The sequence below is a fragment of the Plasmodium vinckei genome (genome assembly GCF_900681995.1).
Source record: "Plasmodium vinckei vinckei genome assembly, chromosome: PVVCY_01".
NCBI lineage: Eukaryota > Apicomplexa > Aconoidasida > Haemosporida > Plasmodiidae > Plasmodium > Plasmodium vinckei.
Window position 1 is genome coordinate 558,752 of NC_051293.1, and position 21,295 is coordinate 580,046.

At 22.5% G+C, this 21,295-nt stretch overlaps 6 protein-coding genes across 6 annotated transcripts; all 6 read left to right on the forward strand.

Moving 5' to 3' along the window:
- Nucleotides 1–35: 35 nt before the first annotated feature.
- On the forward strand, nucleotides 36–1,001 carry PVVCY_0101520 (fam-b protein; the record flags this gene model as incomplete). The annotated part of the gene is made up of 2 exons (XM_037634223.1): nucleotides 36–104; nucleotides 261–1,001. The coding sequence occupies 2 exons, from the start codon at nucleotides 36–38 to the stop codon at nucleotides 999–1,001; spliced, it is 810 nt and encodes a 269-aa protein (XP_037490027.1).
- A 2,905-nt stretch (nucleotides 1,002–3,906) lies between these two features.
- Nucleotides 3,907–6,541, forward strand: PVVCY_0101530 (CIR protein PIR protein; the record flags this gene model as incomplete). Its single annotated transcript, XM_037634225.1, has 3 exons — nucleotides 3,907–3,921; nucleotides 4,057–6,177; nucleotides 6,266–6,541. 3 exons carry the CDS (start codon nucleotides 3,907–3,909, stop codon nucleotides 6,539–6,541), a joined length of 2,412 nt encoding a protein of 803 aa, XP_037490028.1.
- Nucleotides 6,542–8,063: 1,522 nt separating this feature from the next.
- Nucleotides 8,064–9,230, forward strand: PVVCY_0101540 (CIR protein PIR protein; the record flags this gene model as incomplete). Its single annotated transcript, XM_037634228.1, has 3 exons — nucleotides 8,064–8,096; nucleotides 8,233–9,039; nucleotides 9,180–9,230. The coding sequence occupies 3 exons, from the start codon at nucleotides 8,064–8,066 to the stop codon at nucleotides 9,228–9,230; spliced, it is 891 nt and encodes a 296-aa protein (XP_037490029.1).
- A 1,757-nt stretch (nucleotides 9,231–10,987) lies between these two features.
- On the forward strand, nucleotides 10,988–11,458 carry PVVCY_0101550 (fam-c protein; the record flags this gene model as incomplete). Its single annotated transcript, XM_037634230.1, has 2 exons — nucleotides 10,988–11,068; nucleotides 11,183–11,458. 2 exons carry the CDS (start codon nucleotides 10,988–10,990, stop codon nucleotides 11,456–11,458), a joined length of 357 nt encoding a protein of 118 aa, XP_037490030.1.
- A 3,324-nt stretch (nucleotides 11,459–14,782) lies between these two features.
- PVVCY_0101560 (PIR protein CIR protein) lies at nucleotides 14,783–17,014 on the forward strand (the record flags this gene model as incomplete). Its single annotated transcript, XM_037634232.1, has 3 exons — nucleotides 14,783–14,842; nucleotides 14,972–16,651; nucleotides 16,742–17,014. The coding sequence occupies 3 exons, from the start codon at nucleotides 14,783–14,785 to the stop codon at nucleotides 17,012–17,014; spliced, it is 2,013 nt and encodes a 670-aa protein (XP_037490031.1).
- A 1,488-nt stretch (nucleotides 17,015–18,502) lies between these two features.
- PVVCY_0101570 (CIR protein PIR protein) lies at nucleotides 18,503–19,690 on the forward strand (the record flags this gene model as incomplete). The annotated part of the gene is made up of 3 exons (XM_037634233.1): nucleotides 18,503–18,535; nucleotides 18,672–19,493; nucleotides 19,598–19,690. The coding sequence occupies 3 exons, from the start codon at nucleotides 18,503–18,505 to the stop codon at nucleotides 19,688–19,690; spliced, it is 948 nt and encodes a 315-aa protein (XP_037490032.1).
- Nucleotides 19,691–21,295: the final 1,605 nt, after the last annotated feature.

The window sequence follows — 21,295 nt, forward strand, 5'->3', positions numbered from 1 at the left end:
ATATTATTTTGTTTATTTGATAAATAATATTTAAAATGAAAGTCAGTATTTTAAAATTTGTTTTGTTTTCAATTATTATTTGTTCTTTTGAATATGCCCCAAAAGTAAGTTACATACTATTTTATTATAGTTTTCGTATCACTCTGTTTTGCATTAACCTTATATTATTGTTTCATGTATCGGCAAAAAGCTTATGCTAAGTTAAAGACACAATTAAAACTAATTATATATATGTTAATGAATATTTCATTTGTTTGCAGGAATTATACTTTATAAACGAAAGAAACATATATCTTGAAAGGAATATAATAAATTTTAAAAATAGTAGGATATTAGCAGATAAAGACAAGCAATTCGATTTAAATAATTTTTATGAGTCAACCTTGAGCCTTGCAAATCAATTCAGTGAGTACATTGATGATGACGAAGAAATAACAAATCTTCGAAATATTATAGATTCACGTATAAAGAAGCATAAAGGAAGTAATATATCACCCAATTTAAATAATGTAGATGAGAAAACGAAAAAGTTAATTTATGAACTTCAGACAGAATTAGAAGAAGTAAAAAAAGAGCTTGACAATATAAGGAATGATAAAATACCAATACAACCGATACAAAACGAAAGAATAATAATAAAGGGTGAAAACATTTCTGTATCAGAACATGAAGACATTAGCCAATTGGAAAATGGTGAAAACATTTCTGTATCAGAACATGAAGACATTAGCCAATTGGAAAATGATGAAAATTTCTTGGATACTGAGGATAAGGAGATCAGTTCAAGTAGTAAAAACGAATTAAAAAATAATCCAAAGACGAAAAACGTCATCAAAAAAATTTTTATGAAGGGTCTTTTGTTGACTGCAGCTTTTTTGGCGTTATTCATATCGCCAGCCTTATCATTTCTGCTTTTAGTTATGCCGAATTTGATTGATATGGCTATGAACATACGGAAATTCATTGATTCGAAGATTAATAAAATAAAAACATCAAGATAGCCACTCTTTATTATTATGTTTTATTATGATTGTTTATACAATTAAAAATAATATATTTAACATTTTATAGAATAATTAAATTTGTTTTATTGTTTGTTTTATTCATAATTTTATTATAATATGCATTTTAATTTAATATACAGACACATTATATAATTAATTTACCTTTGTTTAGCGTTTGTCAAAACACATTTACCCCTTCCATGCATATATATTATATATTAATGGATTTTAAATATACACATTTTTAGTTAATAATTATAATATTTTAAATAAACTTGATTTGAGCATACTTATTAACAAAACTATAAGCCATATTGAGGTTTTAGGTTTAGAGTTTCATTTTATGAAGCCCGTATTTTTGAACATGGGTCTGTACTATGGGTTATAGTTTTGTTCTAAGAAATCTATGCTTTGGGCTAAGGTTATATTTTCATTTAATTTTTTATAATTTGATTAAATATATTTTCCATCCTTTATGGGTAATCTCGATATTATGTCTAAATACGTACCCAAAAAAGGACGTAGCCATTAACATGAAAGGGGCCACATATTATATTTTCCGCGTGTTATAATATTTTCATATAATTTGTTCATATATATTAAATGTGGAAATATTATAACTTTATATTTTATATCGCATTGCTAATTTCTGGCTAACTATATATAAGAATCCTTATTATTTATTATATAAGACTTGTTAATCGGGGACTATATTGAATCATGAATAACATAACATGTTTCTTTATTTATATCACTAATATTTTGATTCAAATTGTATTTTGAACCGAACAATATAATAACATTATATATGAAGTTATAATATAACTTCAGGTTAATATGTGATTTTAAGATTAATTAAGCATATTACAACATATAATAGGTAATCATAAATATAGATTCACAAAATATCGATCGAGATTCGACAATACAACGATATATATAAAAGATGTTTTATGCATCTAACATTTTTAATAATACAATAAAATTTGAACTATATATACAATATTTTAAGTTTTATAACTTTGAGGTATAAATAAATTATATTTTAAAATATTTCAAAAATAAATATAACCATATTAATAAAATTTCATATAACATTTTGTTATAATAATTATAAATAATATAACAGGTAAAATTAGAGTTGTCATTATATCCTCTATACATATAATAAAATACTTTACTAATAAATAATATTGGAATATTGTTTTATTGGGGAGCTTTATATAATTAAACATTAATTTTATCGAAAAGGCGGATAATAACAAATTTTATTTGAACTAATAACATTTTTATTGGGTTATTATATATATACAAACTCTAAATATATAATTTAAATATATTGCTATTACGAAATAATATATATTTTATAAAATGGTATCCTTTAAAACAATGAAGCAAGGGAAACTGCTAATCGGTTTAATGTATTTTTATTAAGCGCATTAAATATCTCATTGTAGTATACAATGCTATAACTGAAACAATAATTATATAAAATTAATACATTATTATATATGAACAAATATATTGTTTTTACTCGATACACTATATGGGTATAAATCCATTATATAAATTATTTAACGGATGATAAGATTAAAATTGTATACATGCAAAATCAAATGAGAAATTATAACATTTATTTAAGCCTTAATATGGTAATATTAGAATCACCATTGTCATGTAAGATAACATAAATTTTATTAACCAATCTATAATTCTCCTTTAGAATATAAATTTTTATATCTAAAGCTAAATAAAATTTTATTATAAAATATACAATACATAATATATGCTTAGGTTATAGGTATAAATGTGTACTTAAAATGGTAACTCATATTATACTGCTTCTTGTATTAATTAATTATTCTAACCCAAGCATTAATAAAACTTTTAAATTAAAGGATAATATATTAAATTATATTTATTTTCTTTATTGTTTAAAATATCTTTTATAATTAATTATATATTAAAAGATAATAAGAATGAAAAAAATAATATACATTTTATATATACTAACTATTACACAAAAACGAATTTATACCCATGGTTTATTTTAATTGTAATAGCTCAATTAACTTAATTTGTATATTATGCGTTTTTAATTTAAAAAATTAGATAAGATATGCACTCAAAACTATTCATTAATTATATTTATATATAAGAAATTTTAGCACATAAGGAAAGTTATTACATGCTCTAAAATGAATTATTAATTTATATATATTAATTAAGATAAATAAACATATTATATTCCATTTATTTAGAAAAAGGAAAATATTAAATTATTTCTTAATATTAAATTTAAACACAAATTGTGTTTTATATTTATTAGAAATAATATAAAATGTGTAATATTTCACGTTTAATAATAACGTATATTAATAAATGGCATTCAAATAATGAGATACAAATACATTTTTAACAATTATAGTAATAATACATTTCTAATTCTTTATATATTTATAATAATATAAAATCGATGGCATCTTTACTATAAATATAGAGAATTCATAATTCTATATGCATGAGCGTGTAATAATTAGGGGACATGCTTTATTTAAACACATTAAAAGTCTACACAAAATTATACAATGAAGGTATTCCGAATATTATTAAGAGTAGCGATATTTCGCATACGATAAAAATGTTTCAAACAAGTCACAAAATAAGGATGCTTATCTAAAATGCAATAAAAGATAATATAAGTTTTATTTCATTATATTATTGTATATTGATTTAAAATTAATATTATTATTGAGAATAATACTAATAACGGGTTTACTACTGAAAATTTTATATAGAGGAATCAAGACATTGTTTAACCTATTTTGTTTCAGCATATATATTTTATTTAAAAACAATATGATGACAATTGATCTAAAAATTAAAACATAACCCAATTATAATGGAAGCATATGCGGTAAATACAATTTTTTAAATAAAAATGATTTATTATATTTCAGGGTGTATATGAGCTATTAATTATCATTAACTTCATTTTAATAACTTTTTTGTTAATAAATGTTTTATTAATTTTTTAAAAACATTTTCTTAGTTTAATTTATTTCGTGAAGTTGATGAACTTTTTGAAAGTAAGTCTGTTAATGTGAGAAAATTTTACAATGACACAAGAATAACCCAATATTGCCCTGAACAGGATGGTGGATATAAAAGTTGTTATAGTGATTATGAAAGAATCAACGCTATTGGTGCATATGTATTTATGGAATTAATTGGGAAAAATCAAAATTTTAATGGAAGCAATGATGAAAGATATATTAGTTATTTTATTATGTGGATAAGCCATATATTATATAGGAAATTCGAAGATAACTCCTTTACTTTAAATTCGATTTATGACAAGCATTTAAAGAATAATTTTGGAAATTTTAGTTATTGGAACCTTTTACAAAATAAAATGTATCTAACAAATTCTAATATTGCGATTATGAATGTTCTTTACTTTTTATTTCAGAATATTTTGGATACAATTAAGAAAGTCCAAACAAAAGATATACAACCACACGAATATCCACAAAAGGCCCTTGAATTCTATGTTATATATAATAAACTTTTTAAACATATTAGTCCGTGTGGCCCGTATCGTAAGTTATTGAATCATTTAAAAACAACATATAACAACTTTATAGAAACTGCTAGACAGGAAAATATCCACAGAGAGGATATACTTAATCAGCTTATAGAACTGTCACCGAAAGAAAAACCATTTAAAAATAATTTTAACACTAAAGGATGCGAAAAAATACATAACAAATTAAAGAATAATAGTTCCAAGCTTATACAATTGGGAAATAGCATGTTAAAGGATTATTCAGAAAGAAAAGCCCAGAGCACACCTAATTCACCAGAATCTCAAGATATGGGATTTTATTATTATTATAATCATAATAATGGTGATGATGATGACGATGATGAAGATAATGAAGATAATGGTGATGAAGATAATGATGACTTGGAAATTCCTAAGGATACTAAAGGCAGTTTATCAACTGATACAGATAATCAAAATCATACTTTAGACCCTAAACAAGGGAATTCAACTGATGTGTCAGAAAATGGTACACAAATGAAAACATCCCAAATGAATGATCCCTCGGCAAGTTCCAAATCAGCAAGTCAAGGAGATCCACCAGGGGATACAAAAAAAACGGAAACAAGGAATAAGGATAATATTGCCCCCATACAAATAGAAGATCCGCCCACACCATTTCCTATGGCTATGAAGCAGACACAAGATGATAATTCACAACAATCACATCAAATAACGGATTCAAATATTCCTGGAGGTGCATCAACCACCTCAAATAGTGGAACAAAGGATACAGGCAATATCAAAGGACCTCAAGAGAATAAACAAGGAGCTACAGGAGACGAACAAAAAGATTCAGGTGGTGGAAAAGATGATAAAGGAGGACAAGTAGGTGGATCAAATGGTGATCAAAGAAGTCAAGAAGGTTTAGGAGGTTCAGGAGATGGGCCAGGTAGTGATCCAGTAGAAAATGGGCCTCAAAGTACATCATGGCCATATTTTGGTATTGGGTCATACATTTCTACGATCGCATCAAAAGGCAAGGAACAATTAAATAATGCTGTCATTTCGCTTGAAACGATTAAGAAAAAAGTTACAGAAGCCACGACGAATACTATTCAAAATATATATAGTAAATCTATGTCTAATATACAAGCTGCTTACGACAAATCGAGGAATTTATTACATGGCACTATTGATAATATAAATAGCTATTCTAAAAAAGTAGCCAATATTTTTATACAAAATGATGATCAATCAGGATCAGGCGGCACAGGGGGTGGGGTACCCACACCTAATGACTCACTCTCGTCTCAAAAAAATTTACCTCAAAGTTCATCGGGAACGCCACCCACTACATTACCGTTGCCAGATCCTAAGGAACAAACTAACCCACTTCAATCGTCTCAGGACTCACCTGGAAACCAAAATTCTGATAAAAACCATCAAGGAGGATCTAAAATCCAAGTGGGAATCACAGTGGTTAAACAAGAAGATACTGGGACCGAAGTAAAAGGAAATAAAACAACAGGAATAGGTGATATATATGTACTCAAAGAATACAAACAAATTGGAATTTCAATTATAGTTCTTTTAATACCCATTGCTTTGTCTATTATGTATAAGGTAAATAAAAATAAAATTATGAAGTATACAATTTTTAAAATATTTCCTCACTATAAAATATTATATATTTTTCATAATTTTATGTTAGTATTTGTCATATGGATGGAGAAAAAAATTGAAGAGAAAAAAAACCATGAAAAAGGTTATAAATTCAATTGGAGGAAAAAGACCTGTGCAAATAATTATATGTTCATCAATTCATAAAAAACAGCCTAAAAAATCTATAAATTCTGTTCATAGGAAAAAACCTCCATTATTAAATATATACAAACTTATGCAGGCTGATCCTATACCATTCATTAATTTATTTTTTTTGTTAATTTTTTTTGTCTATAAAAGAAAATCTGATTTTTTGGAATTATAAATTTAATTAATAACTTCTATTTTGGAATTAATATTCCATGAACCTTATTTTAAAACTCGATATAATTATTAAAAATTATAAATAAGTAAATTCGTTTATTACTATTATAATAGGTAAATGAACTCATAAGTATAATTAAAAAATATACTTATATAATTATAATACAAAATTATATATTATTATAATATATATATAAAGATGATGTTGTTAGAACGGTTCATATAATTTTCAATTTATTTATATAATTATAAGAATGCAAACACTATTAATATAATGAATGACAAAAAATATATATTTTATAAAATCATTTATTATTGAAAAAATTAATAATAAAATCTGAAAAAAATGTCCCTTTAAATCCTTGCTATATGCTACATACAATTGTTTTCTATAAATATTCAGTAAAAAATTATATATGATACTTTCTAACATAGATACATAAGTATTTGTTTTATTGAATGAATGATAAATCAATAACATATAAGAGTGCATTATAAAGGTATCAATGTTACATATATTGTTAATGATAAATTTGAGGGTATACGGGTTTATATTTTAAAAGACTGGATCGATGGAGAAAGGGTTAAAGAGTCAATTATATTAAATGTCTTTTATTATTCCATATTTCCACGTGTTATATTATCACTAATTAGTGAATCATAATTTTTTAAATATAAAATAGCATTATTTTATCTTAGATTTTTTAATAAATTACTTGGATCATATACATTGATAACTATAGAAGTAAAATATATATGATAAAATGAACAATATATAATATTTAGCGAATATTATATATATAAAAAGAGCAAATATATTTTATTTTGTCCTTTCAAAGCGCAATATAACAATCTAATTACACATATTTTTTTATTATGCTTTAAAATTTACATCAATATTTATTTATGTATTATATATTTAATATTTACTAAGTATTATTTTAAAAATGGTTTTCATTCAAAGACTTATTTAACCTTACAAATGGCTCAATAATATGGTTTCAGTACTAATTGTTTGTTTTAAACCATAGGAAAGATGCTCAAAATATATTATAAAATAGCCCAATAAAATACATTTCTAAATTGAAGTATATAGGATTAATAATAAAGTTATTGAACATATTAAAATCGGCCATGAATTTATCTATATTAAATAAAAATAATATAAATTTATGTAATTTGAATAGAAAATGGAACATGCAACTTAATTTAAAAATACTATAATTTTAGAAAAATCTATATTATAAGAAACAACTATATAAAACTGTAATATATCGTATTAAATAATTATTTATATATTTTTAAGGATTATAGTAATAATAGCATTTTTGTATAAATGTAACATATATACATATGGAAAAAGTATATTAAGCAACTCTCCATTTAAGGTAATTTATATAATTGCCATAAAATAAGTATAGCATGTTTAACAAAATATAATTCCTATGCAAAGAATTTAAATAGATACAACAAATATTTACGTAATATATATAAATATTATTATCCCTCATAATCTCCAAATTATGGCAGAGTCATGTTATAATTTTAAGGATGTGGTATATAATTTTTTAAATAAATTATTCTCTTCGTATGTGTTTTATATGTTGTATCCCCCATAAATTATATTAATTTTCATTTGGTTAGCATTTATATTAATACGTTTTTTGTTTAATTCATAAAATATATTTGTAGTATACAGAATTTAATAAGATCAATGGCTACTTTAGTGAGATTGAAACATCATTTGGACCAATAATTCTATCAGTTAAAGGACCAATCCACAAGTATTGTCATTACAATAGGACCTCAAATAGTAATAAATGTCTTGATTATTTTGAAATGGCTAGTTCTGGTGTTATTCATTTGTTAGAAACGTTAAAGGACAAATTTGATTCAAAATATGATAAACTTGCCGAATACGCTATTTTATGGTTAAGTTATAAACTAAGTATAAAGCCAAAAAATAAAATGACCGATTTAAATAAATTTTATACTAATTATATAGGAAAAAATAAGCATTATAATAATAAAATAAAAGATAATGATCTAACTTATAAAGACATTATAGATAAAAAAAAAGATTTGATGGATATGAATATTAATGAAATATCTAAATTTTATGAAGTATTAAAAACCTTATGTAACATATATAGTGAGTGTAATAAAAGTGAGTTAGATTGCAAAAAATGTTCGCAAAAAGCTAATGAATTTGTTCAAAAATTTAAAGAACTCAATAAAGATTCTAAGAATATAGAAAACAGTTCATATAATAAAATGTTATCTATATTATCAGATGATTATAACAATTTAATAAATACATATTATAATGATAAATCTTGCGATTTTTCATCTATTCCAAAAATAAAACCTGAAAAAAATTCTGAACAAGATGATGCAGAAATTTTTGTAGCTACATCAAGTTCGTCGATATTAAACACAGTAATTCCAGGTTTATCGACATTTTCTGTAATACCTGTTTTCTTGGGAGTTGCTTATAAGGTAAATAATAAGGAATTAAAAACTATAATATTTAAATTATATTTTTGTGATCCCTTATATGCGTTTATCAAAAAATATATAATAAATTTACCATTTTTATATTAGTATTCATTATTTGGAATTGATAAACTATTTCAAAGACAATATATAAGAAAACAATTAAAAAAAGTAAAGAAGAAAATGAAACTTAATATATGATTCGAAAAGTAGTGGTTAGTCCAGGAAGAGTAATAATGATTAATATATGTTACGAAACTGTCTATTTGGAAATAAGTCATTTTTGACCATATTTTTGGATCATAATTTTTGTGTTTATAAAATCATTTAAATAACATAATGAATAAAATATAAAATTACTATGCATATTATTGCATGTTTACATTGTATTTTGCCTATTTTTTATATGATTTTATGTAGTGGGTCAGGGTTAAGGTTGTGTTTGTGGAACCCATAAATGGGTTAAGGTTAAGTACCACATTACATTTTATTTGTATAATTTTGAATGATTTGACAATATTTATTAGTTTAATGAATTGTCTTAAATATATATATGACAAATTATAATAATTGAATTTCGTGTTAATATAAAATAGTGGTAATTGTGTTTAACTATGTATTTTTTATATTTATTGTTAATTTGTGGTTAATGGTTTATGGGGCAATCGATCAAATGTGGGAATCGATATAGACAGATGATTTTAGAGCATCGATTTGATTTTATAAAATAACGTCGATTTAAATACTTTAATATTTATTATGAGAAATTGTGGGGAAATGGGATTAATTAATGTAGAAAATATTATACAGACCGATCCCGTACATTTATTAATTTATTTTTTTTGTTGATTATTTTTGTTTATAAAAGAAAAGACATTATTTATATGATAAATTTAATAAGTTTTATTCTTGTGCTAAAAATACATGGGTTCGTATTTAATAGACAATATAAAATTCAAACAATAATAAATAAGGTATATTGCATTTATTAGTATAAATAATTCGGGTTTTAGTATATGGGAACCATATTAAGGCTCATTCACCTATTTTTATAAAAAAAATACAAAATATTATTAAATGATATTAAACATTTGAGAAATATAACAAATAAGAATGGATTTAGATGCAAATAATAATTTTTGGTAGTCGTTTTTCATATTTTTGCATAAATTGATTTACAATATATATGCATCCAATATTTATTACCACAATTAAATTATATTAATTTGGATGTAGACATACAAAAATAAAAAACATGTTTATAAAGTATCAAGGATGTTATTAAATGAACCTTTATGCTACACTAAAGACTTATTTATATAAAATATGTAAAAAAATATTTTAGGTTGAATTTGTTGCATAAACTTGTTTGTTTGTAATTAAAATAATTTGTTCTTTACGAAAATGGTTTGTTATTTGAAAAAAACATAAATATAAAATTTTCGAAATTGTATATCTACATCTTCGATGATAGAGTTATTATATATGCATATAAATTAGTGCATTATTTTATTTATATTTTAAATATTAAAATTAATTTTGTTATATTAAATATAATGGTTTAATTAAACAAAAATATTCAGAACAAATATATACAATTTTATGTATTTAGAATAAATTGTTATATATATATTTTTATCCATTTAAAAAATATTATTTATTTATTTATATTAAATTAAAAATAAAATAAAAATTAAAAATATTGTTAACTTATAATTACATAAAATAATTTTGTGGACACTTTAAAATAGCAGTAACATATAATTTATTATAATATACTTTCATAAATATGAGACAAATTGTTTAAATAAATTAAAATAAAAAATTTGTAATATTAAATAATAGCATCATTGTTTTACAACAATAATATATAAAAAGGAAGATAAAAAAAATAAATCATATATATTATTTAAGCCACCTTATTCGAAAAACAATTTTTATTAATAAAAAAATGAATAAAAATATATTTAGTTTAGTTTGTATCATCTTGTATACCCTTTTGGCTGTATCAATACATTGCTCGGAGCAGAAAGTAAGTTGCCAAAACAAAATATAAACTAATATATCGAAAATTATATAATAGTGGGTATTTACATACTGTGACGTACATATTAACGTATATATATATTATTATATTTATTTCTAGAGTGATCGATCTAAGACATCTGGATTAAGAAGTAGGGTCATTCGTGCTATCCAAAAAATAAAGAGAAGCAACAAAAAAAATGATATAGAACCTCAACAAGAAAACCAATCAAATAATAACAATAAAAAAAATCGTGATCATGAGATAATTGATAGTATTACTTATTACAGTGATCAGTACAAAAAAACGAGGTATCGCCATACAACTTGTTGTGGATTGTTTACTGAATATAGATATCCACATACTTCATATTATTCACATAGTGCACGTGACTAGGCTCTCCATTTCTATATTTATGTGTCAATATTTTAAGTTTATAATTGATTACATAAATGTCAAAATAAATACAATTTGCTTATTATAAATTGTTAATGTAAAGCTTATATATTTACTTACATGGAAAATATTTTGGCTTATTTACATCATTGTATATAATTTGTGAAAGAATATTCAGAAAATAATTAATAATTGAAATACAAATGATTCATTTGTTATAATCATAATATTTATTATTTGTATGTTTATAATTTTGTATTTTATATGTACATTTATAAAATAAATATTTTTGCATTTTAATGTATATTCTGTCTTACGACTTAGTTTGTGTTTGTTTTATTATTATATATTTTTAATTTAATATACAATCACGTTATATGTATAATTTATCTTTGTTTAGTATTTGTCAAAACTCATTTATCCTTATTTCCATCCATGTATATTACATATTAATGGATATTAAATATGCACATTTTTAGTTAATAATTATAATATTTTAAATAAACTTAATTTAAACACATTTATTAATAAAATTATAATCTATATTGGGGGGGTGGCTCAGGAAATATAGTTATGTTTTGGGGAACCCATATTTGGGGTTAAGATTTGGGACTATGGGCTACAGCTTTGTTTTATGGAGTCTATACTTTGAATTAAAACCATATTTTAATTAATTTATTTATAATTTGGCCATATTTATTTGTCTATAAATCCTGATTAAATATATATGTCATCCCGTATGTTTAATCTCGGGATGGTGAGTAAATATACAACCAAAAGTTGCATACTCGTTAATATGAAAGGGGTCGAATAATATATTTTACATAAGTTACAATACCTTCATCGAATTCGATTGTATATATTACATGTGGCAATATTATAACTTCACATTTTATAATTTATCTCTAATTTTGTCTAACTATATATAAGAACCCTTATTATTTATTATATAAGGCGTGTTAACCCATAGCTATGTTGAACCATGAGTAACACAGTATGTTTCTTTATTTGATGGAGCATTTTATTTAGTAAAGCTTATAATTCGTGTCATTATTATTTTGATTTAAATTATAACTTTCAAACCAAACAATATAGTAATCTCATATACGAGGTTATAACATATAATTATATTCATTTGGACCAATTGCTTACATTATAATATACTTTCAGGTTAATTGGTATATGTTTAATATTATTTAAACATAATACTAATATATAATAGGTAATCATAAAATATAGATTCATTAAATATCGATCGAGATTCGACAATGCAACATTATCTATAAAAGGCATTTTATGCATCTAACATTTTTAATAATACAATAAAATTATATTATAGATATATGTATAATATTTTATTAAATTTTAACAATATATAATATTTTCGCTTTATTTGATTACTTTACATTTTATTAAAATTAATTAGTATTAATAGAAATAGTTTTGTAAGCCTTTATTTATTTTCATAAAGGTATAACATTAGGTTAATCATTATTAATTTTTAAATTTTATAGATTTGAGGTATATATATTATATTTAGAATAGTTAAAAAATAAAATATAAAATATTAATAAGATTTGATATGTATTTTGTTCTAATAATTTTTATAATAATTAAAAAAAATTAAGTATATATGATTAGGGTTATTATTATATACCTATACCTATGCATATAAAATAGTAAAATATTCTAACAATAATTAATATTGAAATATTATTTATTGTAAAACGGCATATAATTAAATATTAATTTTATCGAAAAAGCACATAATAATTAATTTTATTTGAACAATAATATTTATACTAGGCTATTATATATGCACAAACTTATAAATTTATATTTTAAATATAGTGCTATTACGAAATAATATATGCTCTAAAATGTTGCACTTTAAAACAATGAAGCAAGGAAAATTAGTAATTGGTTTAAAGTATTTCTCTTGAGTGCATTAATTATTTCGTTGTAGTGTACAGCGGTATATTAGTAGCAATAATAGTAACAATAATGGATTAGTATGCTCTAAATATGAACAATATATTATGTTTATTTGATGCACTATATTGGTATAAATTAGTTAAATATGTTCTTAAAGGTATTATAAGATTAAAATTGTATGCATAATAAATCAAATAAAATACTACATTTTGTTGCTAAGTATATTTTAATATGGTGCTATGACATTAAAGTTATCAATCAATATAATAATTCCATAATGCTCGTTAAAAATACAGCTATTTCATTATATAAATAAATATCGTTTTATTATAAAATATATAACACATAATATATGTTTAGATTATAAGTATAAATGTGTACTTAAAATGGTAGCTCATATTATATTGATTCTCAAATTAATTAATTATTCTAACCAAAGTATTTATAGAATTTTTAAATAAAAATTAATATATTAAATTATATTTATTTTCTTTATTGTTTAAAATACATTTATTAATCATTTATATATTAAATAGATAATAAGAATGAAAAGAATAATATACATTTTATATATAATAACTATTACCCCGAAACTAATTTATATTCATGTTTTATTTTAATTGCAATAGCTCAATTAATTTGTATATTACGTTTTTTTAATTTTAAAAATTAGATACTATATACACTAAAAACTATTCATTAACTATATGTATATATAAGAAATGTTAGCACATAAGCAAAGTTATTACATATTCTAAAGTGAATTATTAATTAAGATAATTAAACGTATTATATTTATTTAATTAGAAAAAAGAATAATATTAAATTTAAACACAAATAGTGTTTTATATTTGTTAGAAATTATATAAAAAAGTGTAATATTTCACGTTGAACAATAGCATATATCAATACATGGTATTCAAATAATGAGATACAAATACATTTTTAACAATTATAGTAATAGCATATTTTTAATTCTTTATATATTTATAATAATATAAAATTGGTTATGCTTTTACTATAAATCAAGAAAATGGATAGTTATCTAATGTAAGAACGTATAATAATTAGAAAATGTGTTTTATTTAAACTTATTAAAATGTTACACAAAATTATACAATGAAGCTATTACAAATATTATTAAGAATAGCGATATTTCGCATATGATAAAAATGTTTCGAACAAATCACAAAATAAGGATACTTATCTGAATCGTAACAAAAGTGGATATATGTTCTATTTTATTATATAGTTGTATATTAATTTTAAATTAATATTATTATTGAGAAAAATGCTAATAGTGTGTTTAACTACTGGAAATTTCACATATCAAGGCAAATAATTGGATAAATTTTTTGGTGTAGTATATAAGTTTTATGTAAAAACAATATGACGTCAGTCACCAATTTAAAAACGAACTTATATTCCTATGGACAAACACTAAAAATGGTAAATAACTTTATTTTAAAATAAAACATATCTATCCTTAATTTTATTATGTTTAATTTACATTTAAATAATATTAAATTTTATTTGATAAATTTTGAATTAATGTATATTTTTATAACTATTTCTTAGTGTGAATTTCTTATTAAAGGTGATAGTTATTTTAAAGGTAAAAATGTCGATACGACGAAAATTAACAAAGAAATATCCATCAAAAGTTATTGTAGTAACGATGATTGTAAAACAAATGAAGAACGTATTAATGCTTTGACCGTATATATATATATGGAATTCAAAAAATCAATAAGAAAAACTTATTATAATAAGTATGATGAATGTTTCTTGATGTGGGTAAGTGATAAATTATTTAGGATACATAACAAAAGCAAAGGCAAAAAGGATAAAACACGTTATATTGATACTATTATTTTAAAAAGTGCTTATGAGAAATATTTAAAGAATCATAAAGTAAAATTGGATTATTGGGAACTTTTTGATAGTATAAAGGGTTTGAAAGAAGCTTATCTTAGGTATATGGCCGAATTTTATTTATTACTTATTAGAATATGTAAAACAGTTGTAGATTATAAAGATAACGGTGCTGGAAGTAATAATCTTTCTAAATATTCTGACCATTGCCTTACTCAATATAGAAGCCTTTATTTAAGCATTTCTGAATGCAACTCATATCTTCGTTTATTGAATAAATTAAAAGGTATATATGATGATTTTAGAAGTTATGCTATTAAGAAAAATGGTTCAAAAAATGATTTAGAAACTAATCTTAAAAAACTGACAAACCCAGATGGAGTAGAAATGGATGCGGTAAGAAGTTTTAAACCATATATAATCACTAAAAAAAAATGTTATTCTCAAAAAAAAAAAGCGGGCCCACCACCATTACAATTTTCTTCAAAAAAAGAACCACCGCCGCCACAATCAGAACCACAACCAGCACCACCATCATCACAAAAATCTCAAGGAGGGTCAAATGGTCAAGATCCACCAAACATTTCAGACAGTAGTAAAAAAAATACAGGGGGGGGTGGAAGTAGCGGAGACGTAAATCCTGGTGATAGATCAAATGGTCCCACATCAAGTACATCAGAAGGATCCTTTGATTGGGGGTCATCAATTTTTAAATTTATATTAAATGGAACGGAAATTTTGAAAAAAACTTCCGATTTTATTGATCAAAATCAGAAAAAGGTTAAAGAAGTTACGGATAAAATCATTAATGTATATAATGGCGCTATGGATGATTTAAAAAAGGTTTACGATAAATCTAATAAATATTTAAATAATTTTATTAGTAATGTAACTAGCCATTTGAATAGCATCGGTGCTCCTTCTAAACCAGATGGTAACCCGTCTGAACCCGAAAAATCAATAAATGGAGGAGATTCACCAAGCCAGTTACCATCAAATTCACCAACTGCACCAATAGATCCAACAGATTCATCAACTTCGAAAAAAGATCCACCACCAAACCTAGCACCCAGTCCAATACCACAAAAACAACCATCTCCCCAATCGCAGCATATCATACATCAAACCCCAGATGTCCCAGCTCAAGTCAATCAACCTAACTCCCAACAAATTGGTCAATTGGTAAACTCACTAAGTTCTAACCCAAATTTGAAAAAAACATGGAATATATTTCCAACTACATGGAATGGATCAGGGGATTGTAAACCCGAAATAAAATTTATGAATGCCACATTAGTATGTTGTACATCTAAGCAGTGTAGTTTAACTGGTGTTTCGGTTACACTTATTTTAATACCCATTATTTTATTAATTGCATATAAGGTAAATAATAATATAATTACTAAATACAGCATTTTTAAAGAATTTTTATTATTGTAAAAAAATATATATTCCCCTATATTTTTATTTTAGTGTTTATCGTTTGGATCATCAAAAAAATCGGAAAAAAAAAACATGAAGGGAGTTATAAAATTAGTTGATGGAAACAGAAAGACAAAAATAATTATAAGTTCAGATGATAGGATCAAACGCCTAAAACCGGTTATAAATTCAGTTGGTAGAAAAAAAGATCCATTATTAAATATATACAAACTTATGCAGGCTGATCCTATACCATTTATTAATTTATTTTTTTTGTTAATTTTTTTTGTCTATAAAAGAAAATCCGATTGTTTGGAATTATAAATTTAATTAATAACTTATATTTTGGGATTAATATTCTATGAACCTTATTTTAAAACTCGATATAATTATTAAAAATTATAAATAAGTAAATTCGTTTATTACTATTATTATAGGTAAATGAACTCATAAGTATAATTAAAAAATATACTTATATAATTATAATACGAAATTATATATATTTTATAATTTTTATAAATATGATGTTGTTAGAATGGTTCATATAATTTTCAGTTCTAAATTGATTTATATAATTTTAAGAATAAAACATTACTAACATAATGAGTTAATAAAAAATATATTTTTATAAAATTACTTATTATTTAAAAAATTAATAATAAAATAAAAAAAAATAAGAATATCCCCTAAATCCTTGTTGTATACTACATACAATTGTTTTCTATAAATATTCAGTAAAAAATTATATATGATACTTTCTAACATAGATACATAAGTATTTGTTTTATTGAATGAATGATAAATCAATAACATATAATAGTGCATTATAAAGGTATCAATGTTATATATTTTGTCAAATATACAATTGGGGATATACGGTTTTATATTATAAAAAATGAGATTGATGAAGAAAGAGTTAATGACTCCATTATATTAAATGTCTTTTATTATTCCATATTGTCACGTATTATATTATCAGTTCTTAGTGAATTGCAACTTTTTAAATTTAAAATAGAATTATTTTATCTTAGGATTTTTAATAAATTACTTGAATATATATACATTATAACTATAGTAGTATAATATATAAGATAAAATGAGCAATGAATAACATTTAACGAATATTTATCTAAATTTATATATTAAAATAGCAAATATATTTTATTTTGTCCTCTCAAACGCAATATAACAATCTAATTACACATATTTTTTATTATGCTTTAAAATTTACATCAATACTTATTTATGTGTTACATATTTAATATTTACTAAATATTATTTTAAAAATAATTTTAATTTAAGGACCTATTTAACCTTATAAATAGCTCATAAATATGGTTTCAGTTCTAATTGTTATTTTAAACCGTAGAAAAGATGCTCAAAATATATTATAAAATAGCCCAATATGTTATATTTCTAAATTGAAGTATATAGGATTAAAAATAATATAAATTTATGTAATTTGCATAGGAAATGGAGCATGCAACTTAATTTGTAAATGTTATAATTATAGAAAAAACTGCATTATATATTATAAGAAACAAGTATATAAATATTTAATATATTTTAAAAATGACTATTTATATGCTTTAAGGATTATAGTAATAATAGCATTTTTTGTATAAATGTATCATATATACATATGGCAAAAGTATATTAAGCAATTCTCCATTTAAGGTAATTTAGATAATTGCCATAAAATATGTATAGCATGTTTAACGAAATATAATTGGTATGCAATGAGCTTAAATAGATACAACAAATGTTTACGCAATATATATAAATATTATTATCCCTCATAATCTCCAAATTATGACACAGTCAAGTGATAATCTTAAGGATCTGGTATACAATTTTTTAAATAAAATATTATTTTCGCATGTGTTTTATATGTTGTATCGCCCATAAATTATATTAATTTTCATTTGATTAGCATTTATATTAATACGTTTTTTTGTTTAATTCATAAAATTATTTATAGTATAAAGAAATTTTTAGAATCAATGACTATTTTTATGAGGGGGAGCAAGGTCTATTATTAGTTGATGATAAAGACGGATCACTCCACGAATATTGCCATTACGGGAGGATCTCAGGAAATGGTAAATGTAATAGTTATTTTGAAATGGCTAGTTCTGGTGTTATTCATTTGCTAAAATCGTTAGAGAAGTATGGTTTAGAAAATGATAAACTTGCCGAATACGCTATTTTATGGTTAAGTTATAAACTAGATCAAAAGCAAAAAGATAAATTAACCGATTTAAATAAATTTTATACTGATCATATAGAAACAAATGAGTATTATAATAATAAAATAAATGGCAATGATAGTCTGAGTTATAAGGAAATTATAAATAGAAATAATGATTTGATGAATATTAATGAAATATCTAAATTCAATGATCCATTTGGTATATTATTATTATTGTATTATGCAATTGATCTTAAAAATTGGAATTGCACAAAATATTCGAATGATGCTAATGAATTTGTTAAAAAATTTGAAGAACTCAATAAAGATTCTAATAATAAAGAAAACAGTTCATTTAGTCAAATATTGTCTACATTATCAAATGATTATGAAAATATAAAAAAAATATATAATGATAAGAAATCTTGCAAAATTTCACCTCTTCCACAAATAGAACCTATAAAAAATTTTGTAGAAATTTCTGGAAAAGATTCTGGACAAACATTGGGGCAGACTCCTGAAGGTACATTATCAAGTTCGTCGATATTAAACACAGTAATTCCAAGTTTATCAACATTTGCAATACCGGTTTTCTTGGGAGTTGCTTATAAGGTAAATAATAATGAATTAAAAACTATAATATTTAAATTATATTTTGTGGTCCCTTATATGCGTTTATCAAAAAATATATAATAATTTTCCCATTTTTATATTAGTATTCATTATTTGGAATTGATAAACTATTTCAAAGACAATATATAAGAAACAAATTAAAAAAAATAAAGAAGAAAATGGAACTTAATATATGATTCGAAGAGTAATAATGATTGATATATGTTAAGAATATGTCTATTTGGAAACAAGCCATTTATGACCATAATTTTGGATCATAATTTTTGTGTCTATAAGAATAATTAAATAATATAATCAATAAAATATAAAATTAATATGCATATTATTGCATTTTTGTATTGTTTTTGTATAATTTGTATATGATTTTATGTAGTGGGTCAGGGTTAAGATAGTGTTTGTGGAACCCATAAATGGGTTAAGGTTAAGTACCACATTACATTTTATTTGTATAATTTTGAATGATTTGACAATATTTATTAGTTTAACGAATTGTTTTAAATATATATAAGACAAATTATAACAATTGAATTTCGTCTTAATATAACTTAGTGATAATTGTGTTTAACTATGGATTTTTTGTTAATTTGGGGTTAATTGTGTTATGGGATAATCGATCAAATGTTGGAATCGTATAGACAGATGATTTCAGAGAATCGATTTGATTTTATAAAATAACGTCGATTTAAATAATTTAATATTTATTATGAGAAATTGTGGGGGAAATGGAATTAATTAATATAGAGAATGTTATGCAGGTTGGTCCCGTACATTTATTAATTTATTTTTTTATTTATAAAAGAAAAGACATTATTTATATGATATATTTAATAAGTTTTATTTTCGTATTTAAAAGACAATATAAAATTCAAGCAATAATAAACAAACGGCATTTTATTTATTAGTATAAATAATTCGGGGTTTAGTATATGGGAGCCATATTAAGATTCATTCACCTATTTTTATAAAAAAATATAAATATTATTAAATCATTAAACATTTGAGAAGTATAAAAATAAAAACGCATTTAGATGCAAATAATAATTTTTGATAATTGCTATTCATATGTTTGTATCTAATATTTTATTACAATTATTAATATATATGAATTGCATGTAGATAAACGTTAATAGAAAAATATAATTTTATAAACCACCGAACATGTTATTATATGAGCCTTTAAAATATACTAAAGAGCTAGCTATATAAGAACATGCAAAAAATATATTTTTTAAGCTTAATTTTTTACATAAACTCATTTTTTTATAATTAAAATAATGTATTTTGTACGAACATGGGTTTTTATTTGAAAAAATGCATAAATATAAAAATTTTAGCAATTGTATGTTTATATTTTTGATGATAGCAGTTATTATATATTTATATGATGATATATACATATAAATTAGTGCATTATTTTATTTATATTTTAAATATTAAAATAAATTTTGTTATATTTAATATAATGGCTCAAATAAACAAAAAACATTCAAGAACAAATATATGCATTTTTATGCATTTAAAATATATTATTTTTTATTTATTTATTTATTTATTTTTATTATTTATAATAAAGTAAAAATAAAATATTAAATTTTATTATAATTATAAGATCATAAATTTGTGGATATTTAAAATAGAACCAACATATAATTTTATTATAATATATTTCCATAAATATCATATAACCTGTTTACATAAATTAAACAATTTGTAATATTAAATAATAGCATTATTGTTTTACAATAATATATAAAAAGGAAACTAAAAAAATAAATTATATA